At 46.6% G+C, this 10237-nt stretch overlaps 1 protein-coding gene across 1 annotated transcript; it reads left to right on the top strand.

The window, feature by feature from the left end:
* Positions 1 to 6944: 6944 nt before the first annotated feature.
* TNP1 (transition protein 1) lies at positions 6945 to 7311 on the top strand (the record flags this gene model as incomplete). The annotated part of the gene is made up of 2 exons (XM_084227684.1): positions 6945 to 7083; positions 7283 to 7311. 2 exons carry the CDS (start codon positions 6945 to 6947, stop codon positions 7309 to 7311), a joined length of 168 nt encoding a protein of 55 aa, XP_084083810.1.
* Positions 7312 to 10237: the final 2926 nt, after the last annotated feature.

The raw sequence follows: 10237 nt of genomic DNA, 5'->3' as shown, positions 1-10237 counted from the left end.
CGCCCATCTCCAGACTCAGAAGATCATCTTCAAGTAAGTGACAGGAAACCCTAACATCGACTATGACTGAGGGCAGCCGCCCTAGGATGTAGCAGAGAACATTCTGTGACTTCCCCCGGGTTTGTGAAGAAAGCATGGCCACCCAGAGCATGAAGGAGGAGAGGCAGGTGGTGGATGGTGACTGAATGTGTGGTCCTGCGGGTGGCAGGATCAGTTTCAGGAATAGCTGCAGGGTTTGCATGAAGAGGGAAGAGAGGAGCCAGTATTAATGTGTTTACATCATTTTTCTCAGGGCCTTGGGGCCACATAAGCCATTTGCAATTATCCATCAAGTCCCCATTATGAAAAACATACCTAAGAGCAACACTGGACTCTTTCTCAAATGAGAAAGGAATATCTCAATATACCTATCTGGGTGGTCAGCATAGGAAGCCCCTAAAGTCAGGGGAGACAGGGGGTGCTGCACAGACATGGCCCCTGTGCTGTCCCAAAGGCCTTTCTGCTCGAGGGGTCTCAGGCTTGATTTGTGCTCTGCTGTCCCCACCTTGATATTCTTAATATTTTGTTAGCAACAAGCCAGCATAATCAGCTTGGACTGGGGTCCACAATAAGGCTGATGGTTCTAGAGAAACCTGACTTACCTAAAGCAGGCATCACAAGCAGTAAATACACTAGACAAAACCAGAGCTACAAGGGCAACCCAATAAAAAGGCACAACCTAGGAAACGTCAAGCTGGCCTTGAATGTCCACCTGAAGAAATTTTGAGACATTCCCACCCTAACCAGTGAACTGTTTAACCTCAATTTTGTTTCTGCTTCCTTAGAGCATGAGACAGCACCACTATCACAGTGACCACTATCACAGTGACAAGACACTGGTCTACTGGGCAAACACATACCTCCAGATGGTGACACAATCCTTATCAGATGGTATCACCTTCCACATTTCCTCCCAGAAAAAAAATAAGACTTCCCAGCACCAGGAATTTCTTGACCAATAAAAATCTGATCAATGCTATACTCATTCTGGGTCTTTCTTTTGTCCTTGATAAAAAGTTAAAGCATTTCTTTGCAGACTTCACTGGGTAAGCCATCCCTGCTCTCCCAGTATGAGATGTGAGAAGGTCAAAGTGTCACTAAAACTTTGTGCTTTGGATCGCAGAATTCCAGACTTGGAAAGTGTGGTGAAGGAGTTACTTTGTCCCCTTTAGTATAAATACAATTAAACATACTTTTTTAACTATGTTAATGCTGCCCAAAGGAACATTGAGGAAACCAATCAGGCAGTGATACTGTCTGGCCAGCCCTCTTTGTCAGTTCCATCTTTCAAGATCCTCAACAAGCAGTGAAGTTGTGCTTACAACCTTACAACCTCTTCTTCTTGACCCTCAATTGGCATCACTAAGAATAGTGCATAGAGTTCCCTCAGGTCAAGTCAAAAAGATGGGACTGGATTGTGATATTCTCTACTGACACAACCTTGGTCAGTAGAGTTACTATAAGCATTTATGTTTAAAAAAAAGAAATAGTCCAGAGGGCCTCCTGGCACTATGAAGCTGTCCGCAGCCACTGAAGCGTGAGTTCAATCCCCACCAGGGAGCTGACCCACGTGGTGCAAAAGACCTCTCCTGTCTCGCCACTGCTCCCCTCACTGAGCTCCCCTCAGTGTATTTCAGTCAATCTGCCTGTTCTGCTCCCCACTCTGTCTCTGCTGAGTCCACTCACCCCCCACACACACACACACACCCCTCTGGCCTACACCCCAGCTCTCATATGCATAAATAAATAAATCTTTAAAAAAAATACCTCATAAATGTTTAGTGCCCCTGACCAGCATGCTGGTCACAGTGCTCTGAAATCATCAATTATGATGGACCTGCGTGTGCAGCCACTTGGGCATGTCTATGGCCCATTCCCCCCTTTGATGACAACTCTGTCCATTTCACAAATCCACGCATCCTCAACCCAGTGATATCGTGGCTGATGCAATGATTTCAGGAGGGCAAGAGCTCCTGCAATGTGACTCTCAGATTTTGAAGGAAGAAAAAAAAAAAAAGAAAAATCAGAAACAGAGAGGCCAGACGCCTCATGGTACAGTGGCAAGAAGCCAGGACTGGCCATTTGGAGATCTGGGATTGAGATGTAGCGTTACCTATAATTAGTGATTGGCCAAGTTAGCCTTTACCCCTAGACATATTTATTAAGAAATTGTTCTCTAGCACCCTCCCAACTCAGTTCTTCACTCCAGTGAGTAGATGAATTAAATAATCATTCCAAAGACCACATGAGACCAAGGAATTTAATATGTGTGATGTTTTTATACTGTGATACCCCGTCTAATACCTGAATATTCAGTCCTATTTTTGTCTTACAGCTGAAGGGAACTATATTCCAGCATATTCTGAGATAGCTGATTCTTCACTAGGTTATAGATGGGGATTAAGGTCTGTGGGGCCAGGGGTGTGGTTAAAGTAAAAATTGTATTTGGAACCTTCTGAAGCATATCATTTGGGTTTTCTTTGTCTATTACTGCACCATGTGGCCTATTGCTAGTGGTAACGAAAGAAATGAAAATAGTAAAATTTTCAGAAGTCCAAAGAAAACAAGTGAAAGTTTGAAATCTCTCCAAATGAGAACTTTAAATTTATCCAAAAGAACTGCAAATTCACACCCTGCCTCTAAGAAGAATGTGTTAACTTTTTTCTTGTTCTATCCCTTCAGCAAGAGATTCCTTCACTGTGATCCTAGCAATACACATGTGAGAGAAAAGGTAAATAGATCAGAGTGTCAAGGCCAGATCTATTGTAAAGTTAAGTAGGAACTTCAGTGTGAGTAGCGGCTGGTCTATGCGTGACCATCAGCAATGCTGGGCCCACCCTGGCTCTGGCACTGCCTGGTGCTGTCCTTAGACCAACTTCTTGGCCTTTCAAAGGACATGGGCAAGATGGCTACTGAGGAACCTCCCACGACCACCACTTAACAAGGAATCTCCTGTCTTTTAGCAGCCCAGCCTCTTTATTCCTTGGAAACAAGAATTATTTGTGTAAAGACAGTTTGGAGATGCAATCAGAAAGAATGTGAGAGGAACCTGGAGGAAAAATGGTCAAGAACCCCAACAAATCTACAGGCAGGACCCAGACCATCTTTAGAACCATTTCCTTTGCTTCCCAGAATGAAATGGGAAGACACAAATGGAGCTGAGATCCTTCCTTCCTTTTTTTTCTTTCAAAGCCAGCCCTTATCCAAAGTATCTGGCTTCTCTTTATTTCCTACCGGAGACACCAGATGAGTCTGAGTTCAGAGATACTTTCCCTTGGTGAGACCCCTCTCTCAGGAGATTTTACCTCTCCCAACCTACCTCTGAGCCCTTTAGTCTGCCTGAACAACAGCCGCAGCAGCAAGAACAGAGAAGACAGGGTGTGCACGGTCCCCGCTGAGGTCAACATCTGGAGAGACTTAGGTTTCAGAGAGGGATTCAGACTGAGTCATCAACGCATAAGAACTGTCAGCAGCTTTTCCATGTTTCTTCTTAATGAGCCCCAATTTCTGGCTTGCTGGGAAGGTCCAGTCCTGAGAGGACATTCATTGGACTCCCCAGAAAAATTAATGGCATGAACTTAAATTGAAGAGGTGAGACGGGCCCCAGCTGGAGGTCTGAATTCCAAAACAGCGATGCCCAAAGCCCGCTCCTTCCTGACCTAAGAGAGGACCCCGTGGGAGTGCTGGCCTCTGAGTCCTTCCCTGCAGTGCCACACTGGCCCTCCTTCTAGGACATAAAGATCCCCTCTGTCCAGCCACCTGTCTCCACAAGATATCACACAAACCTGAGACAGAAGGGGCTGATAGCTCCTCTTCTTAAAAGACCAGGAATTCAGTTTTCTCTATTAGATATCAAAAAATATCTATTTCTTTTCATCAAGAGAAAGAAAAACTAAGACTGACTGGGAAAGCCGAAGTTTGGAGAAAACAGGTTTCTCTACATCTGTGCTGGGTTGTTTGAAGTAGCGCCTGTCGGCTGTGTCTCCTCCTTGTCTTCATCCAAAAAAGAGGGAGACAAGGACTGGAGAAAACGAGATGATGAACAGACCAAAGTTCCTAAGGAAGGGTGGGTTCCGGGCCTGCTCAGGGTCAGGAGTGAACTCTTTGGCTCTATCGAATTGCCATTGGCTCTAGCAACACTGGGGCAGAGATGGAAAGAGAAACAGACAGGCATCATCACCCCATGCACAACCCTCACTCCAGGAGGTCTGTCACAGAAGCCAACCCAAACACCCCCACCCACCCCACTGGCCTGTGGATTATCCCCCTCTAGCCTGCCCCCTACCTTGGGCTCTCTGTTTCTGTACTTTCTCAGCATGGGTGTCTGAAATAAGAACTTCTCCTTAACCTTATGCAAAGCGGACTTTTTGTTTGTTTCTTCATGGGTTCTCAAGTCTGGCTGCCTGCTTCCCTATAACCCCAGCTTCTCTTTGGCAGATCAGGTATTTGGGGGGGGGGTGGGAAAGATTGGGGACAGAAATATTATTCAAGCTCCAGGACCAGAAGAGTTCAGTTCCTCTGCAAACATTTCAGCCGGGACATTCAGGCATGAGAGGCCAGCAGAGTGCCCCCGGGGACACCCTGTTAGGGGGACAAAATCTTTATCTGTCTAAAATGGCTCCCACTTGGACTACAGAGTCATTCTGTGTTGCACTATCCTCACCACAGCATAGTGTCTAAGGTGACCAAGTATTTATTGACCACCTACCGTGGACCATATCAGTGGCTGTAGGATATACAGTTGAAATAAAAGAATTACAGTCCTGAACTACAAAGAGGCTATTGCCAAAGTCATATCATCTTAGAGATCAGTTAACTCAACCAGGTTAGTTGAAAAATAAGAGCTCTGAAATACAGAAAAGTGAGGTTTATGGCTCAGTCAGGCCGGAACCAAGACACACTGCCTCCTAGTAGAAACAGACTAAATAGGATTTCATACAATTAAGGCCAATTTTCCAGACTTGGAGGACAACGTCATAGGGCCAAAGACTTTGGACAAATTTCAAAAAAACAGTGAAAATATGAAGAGTCAGGGAAGTCTTTCTAGGAGAGTGAGGACAAAATGGGGATGAATGGATAGTCAGAAAAAAATACAAGGTCTTTGAATTAATCCCATGAATATTCCACAAATCCTTACAGGCCCTACTCACAGCAGGACTGTCTGGGGGATACACAGCAGACAGCACGATTTTTAACTTTCCTGCTTTCGTGGAGTTTACTTGTAGAAGGAACAGCTAGAGGGAGTAGACAGAAAAGTTGCCAAGACACAAAGAGACAGTCTGTTTCATAAGCTCCTTCCTCTCCGGACCAATAGAAAGTCTCGAAACGGGAAAGTGAAAAATCTCACTTAAGGTGGCTCTTCAAGGAAATCTGGGTGTTAAAACCTGGTTTATCATCTTCTCTATCAGCATCAGGATTACAGGGAGAGGAGTGAGAGCTACATTCTTCTAGTCAACCAACTTTTGCTAAGAACCTCCTATGTGCAAGGTACTTGGCTCATGAATGAGAATGATAACCAGGGAGAGAGAAGGTGAGGCAAAAGAAAAACCAGTTATCAAGTTTGATAGGTATTTTTTCCCAACAAAACTCAATACAATATCGAAAGGAGGAAAAAGGTGGAAAGGGAATATGTTGTCAGGGAAATGGGGGATGGCAGCTCTCTCACACCCAGACTCATACTCTGAGCTCCAGACCCAAATACTCAACAATCATTCAGTATCTCTATTTGGAAATCTCAAAAGCATCTCAAACCCAAAAAATGTCTTTGACCAAACTGGCCCTCTTTATCCAGTGGTGGCCCTAGCCTCTAGATAGGCACATAAGACAGAAATAAGTCAGAACTTTGATACCCTCAGCTCTCACCAATTCAATCCAATCTGATCCATCACCAAGTCTCAACACTTTCTTGGCCCAGTCTTAAGTCATATCAATACTTCTCTCCTGAAAAACAGCCTCTCTCTATTCCTGCTCCCCCATCAACTCAGGCCCCACCTAGCAGCCTCTGATCGCATCATGTCACCCTCTTCATTTTTTTGCAGCTTCCCAGTATATCTGAGCCTGGTCTGGTCTCTCAGTCTCTCCAACACCATCATGTACCATGTTGGGAAGTTATTATTCCCTGACTTGTATAGATATCTGATGAGTGGTCCCTCCTACCCTCCTACTTTGAACACAAAGTCCTTGTCCACACTCACTATTATTTTCTTAACATCTAAGTTCATGATACATTCTATGTGATCAATAAATTTTTGCTGCCAGTGGTTCTCAACTTGGGGGTGTGATTATTCTCCTTCTCCCAAGGCAATATTGGAAGCATTTATCACAGTTGTGGGGGATCTATCTAATGGATAAGAGGGCAGCATGTTGCTAAATATCCTACAGCCCCCCCAAACTACTCAGCCCACAGTGTCAGCAGAGCCCAGGTGAGAAATGCTGATTTCAATGAAGGAGGAATGTTTTTATTTTGATCCTGTTTGAATTGTATGGTTAGAGTCAAGTCCTTATAGAAATACATTTGTTATCTTCCAATGTTGTAAGAGAGACAGACAAACATGCATATACGTACACTCAACTCCCACAAAATTCCCTATAGGTGGAGACGGCATACTTTATATATCCCCACAGGCCTGACACAGAACTAGAATTTAGCTGCTCACTAACACCTATCTGCAAAACCTCATTTAACATAAGAAATGCCTCAAAATTCAGGGTAGCCTTGAGCTGCATTAATGAGACTAACTTATTTCACATATAGGACCAGAGCTTAACAAGTCTAGTGACATCACACTGGAGACCCGCCCACCTGCTAAGCCACACCCTCTGACGGTCACAATGACTAAGGCCTTAAATACCCAGGCCCGCAGCCCCCGGGCCTTGCAAAGCCCCTCATTTTGGCAGAAATTACAATGTCTACCAGCCGCAAGTTAAAGAGCCATGGCATGAGGAGGGGCAAGAACAGAGCTCCCCACAAGGGAGTCAAGAGAGGTGGCAGCAAAAGAAAATACCGGAAGGGCAGCCTGAAGAGCAGAAAACGGTGTGATGATGGTGAGTGAGGGGCGGGCAGGAAAGCAGTCACCCGGAGGGACACTTGCTGCGCCAGGGCGCTCTCTTGGAGTTCATGTCTCCAAAGACCTTGAAATCTCAGCCTGAGAATTTCATTTTCACTCCATCTACCTGCTCAGGAAGCGTGTTGGTGGCTCCTTCTAACTCATGTCCCTCTTGCAAACATGTGCTTCCCCCACAGCCAATCGCCATTACCGCTCCCACATGTGATCCCATCAGTGGGTTCTGCCCTGGTGGACTTCAAACAGCACCAGGCAGCAGTAAGAGAACAGAAGGGGGACTGCCAAGAAACGTGGAGTTAGATCAAAGGCAGAGAAGAGCCTAAAATGCCAATCGTGACGAAATGAGGAATGTATATGTTGGCTGTTTTTCCCCAACATCTCAATAAAATGTTGAAAACCGAAGTGTGTTTCCTTTGGTCTTTGCTGGAAAAGTGAGTTCAAGTTAGGCGTACTTGGGGAAGAACTGGCTGGTGTAAATCATGACCGGTTGGTGTGAACATGGCTTGAAAATGTCAAATATGTTGTGTGACTCTCTTCCAAGGTGCCCAAATGATAATGCACCATCCCTAAATTCATTCTTCCCAACGCAGAAAAGAGAGGAAAGGGGAGAAATAGCACACAAGCTAGTTTTGTCAGGGAGTTTGCAGCAAAAAAGAGAAGCAAACCTTGTGCCAGAGGAGAGCAGAGAACACTTGTGGCGTTTCTAATCTTCTGTATGGGCAAGATTCAGACTGTTAGCTCTTCTGAGTTTGAGATGGACAAAACTGGAGGTGGTTGCCTGGGAGATTCATGTCGGTGTGATGTCATAAGTGAACCTTAATCAGGTGTGGAAGTAGGAATTACCTCAATCTGGGTGGGGCCTTACTGATCATGGGCAGGAAAGAGCTGTTCTTAACTACCTCATTTTACCTTGACCTTATGTCTCCAGCCTGATCCTCCAGATCTGACACCGCCTCTCAGCAGCCACCCACTCAGAGGGGGTAATATTTTTTTTTTTTAATGAGCTCTTCCTGTTTCCTCAGAGGCAGAACCAGGGAGGCACAAGGTGGAATTGAGACTCATTTTTACCAAGCCACCCACATAAATAAGCCACCCACTTGGAAACTTCATGTTTCATCCCCAGAAGTTTCCAAGAGGGAGGGGTGTGAGAAGGCCAGGTGACAACCAGGTGACAGGGTTCGGGAATGCACATCTTCAGAGGGCTCCAGAGAGGTGTGCAGGTCACAGAGGATGTCCCTGTGAGTCCCTGTGGATCAGATTTTAGGCTGAGAACATTTTCAGGTCTCATGAAAACTCACCCCTTCAACCTCCCTTTGTAACCCTCATTGTCCACAGTTACACCTGTCCTACCTCCTAGATGTTCCTTTAACTCATTCCCATTTTTCTAACCAGTGTTCATCCAAAGGCATGACAGCACAAAGCTCTTTAGGGATCTCTGGAACCCCTAATCAGAAGCACACATTTCTCCTGCACCTTCTGGGAGTCTTATGAAAGCTGCAGTGCACAGGGCCCATATTTTAATATCAGGCTCTAAATCCTTCTCAACTTACAGTCATACACTGGGTTCTCAGCACTGACCAGGGTGGGGTTTGGGTGAGGAGATAATTATTAGAGACCAGTACTCAGAAGGGGATGCAGGACTGTCAGAGAGAGAGGAGTTGAATAAAGCCTTGGTTATCCAGAAGGATAGCCAGGGTCCCCACAGGCCACAGTCTGCTGCAAGGAAAGACGACCTCGGGGGAGGTGTGCGTGGTGGTCTGAAGTAGTGTGTCTGTTTCTTGATCCTGCCAGCTCCCTTCCCCTAGCCTCTCACCCTCTCCAGTGCACAGTTCACTCCCCACCACACCCTGCTGCATCTGCTGCCAGGACCCTTCAAATGCCTCCATGCACAGCTCACCCCTCTTCCCTGAGCTCGCTGCTCAGTCTCTTCCATGCCAACTTTCATGGCAGCCTCTCCCCTGGGGAGAGTCAGGGACAAACTACAACAGTGGGAAAGCTGAGAGAGAGATTCCCTTCCCTCAAGAAAGTCATCCTTGAGGCCTCCCTGATGGCCTAGGAGTTAAGTCTCAGTGGCTATGGCCTGAATTCAATCCCCAGCCAGAGAGGTAATTCATACGGCACAGCAGGCCTCTCCTGTCTCACGTGCTGCTCCCCTCAGCAGTGTATTTCAGTAGATCCGCCTATTTTGCTCCCCACTCTGTCTCTGGTGAATCCTCTCACCCCTTACACCTCTGGCTTACACGCCAGTTCTTCAAATATAAGAAAAAAAGAAACTCATTACAATTGGGAAGTCGGCCTATATCTATCAGGGTCCCCAGAAAAGCAGCTCTCTCTAGGGTTCAAGTAAAAAGACTTCACAGGGGCTCTGTGAAAACCAGCACTGTTTGGGGAGCAGCAGACAAACCTCTTCTCAAAGACTGGACTGGGAGGATCAGGTTGGATGGCAGCTACCACCAGTCTCAGCAGCAGAGAGGGGACCACCTGCCTTCTCTTTCCTCAATTGAGAGGTGCAGGTAAAGAACCCCAGATGACACAGAGCCCAAGGCTAGCCTCTTGGGACATCACCAGGGGTGACAGGCACAATTTCTTCTTTCCTTGGACTTAACAGATTCCAGCTGCTTTATCATCCTGACCCCTCAGCTTGCGTCCCCTTCTAAAACGTTCTAAGTTTCAGCCCCCTACTAAAACTTTCTCAGGAGATGTTATATTTCAACAATTCTCTAAACACTGAAACAATCTAACTAATCATTAGGATGGGCATGTGGTGAGCAGCCCAGGCCAGTCCAGGCAGCCCGACCCTTGCCCGGTGACTTCAGACTTTGCCCTCCTCAACAGGTTGTGGAAGGAACGGTAGCCGCCCGGAAAACTCTGCTTTGCAGCAAGAACATTTTCCAGGCCCACGAGCTGGAAACTTCCCAGCACTGGTGTTGACTTAGTCCCTGCCCTCCAGAGACATTCATTCTGCCTGCTGACAGCTCCTGCAGGCCCAGCGCCCACCAGACAGGCGCACGTAGGTAAACAGCACCAGGCCCTGACCACGGCGACCCTCCACCAGGCCCTGACCACGGCGACCCTCCTTGCGAGCCTCAGAGACCTCAGCCGCTGTGTGTTCTTTCTCCGTCTGCCTGACCAAG

Source organism: Talpa europaea (assembly GCF_964194135.1).
Source record: "Talpa europaea genome assembly, chromosome: 1".
NCBI classification, from domain to species: Eukaryota; Metazoa; Chordata; class Mammalia; order Eulipotyphla; family Talpidae; genus Talpa; species Talpa europaea.
The sequence above is the reverse complement of the archived record's forward strand: the minus strand, read 5'-3'. Positions and strand labels throughout refer to the sequence as shown.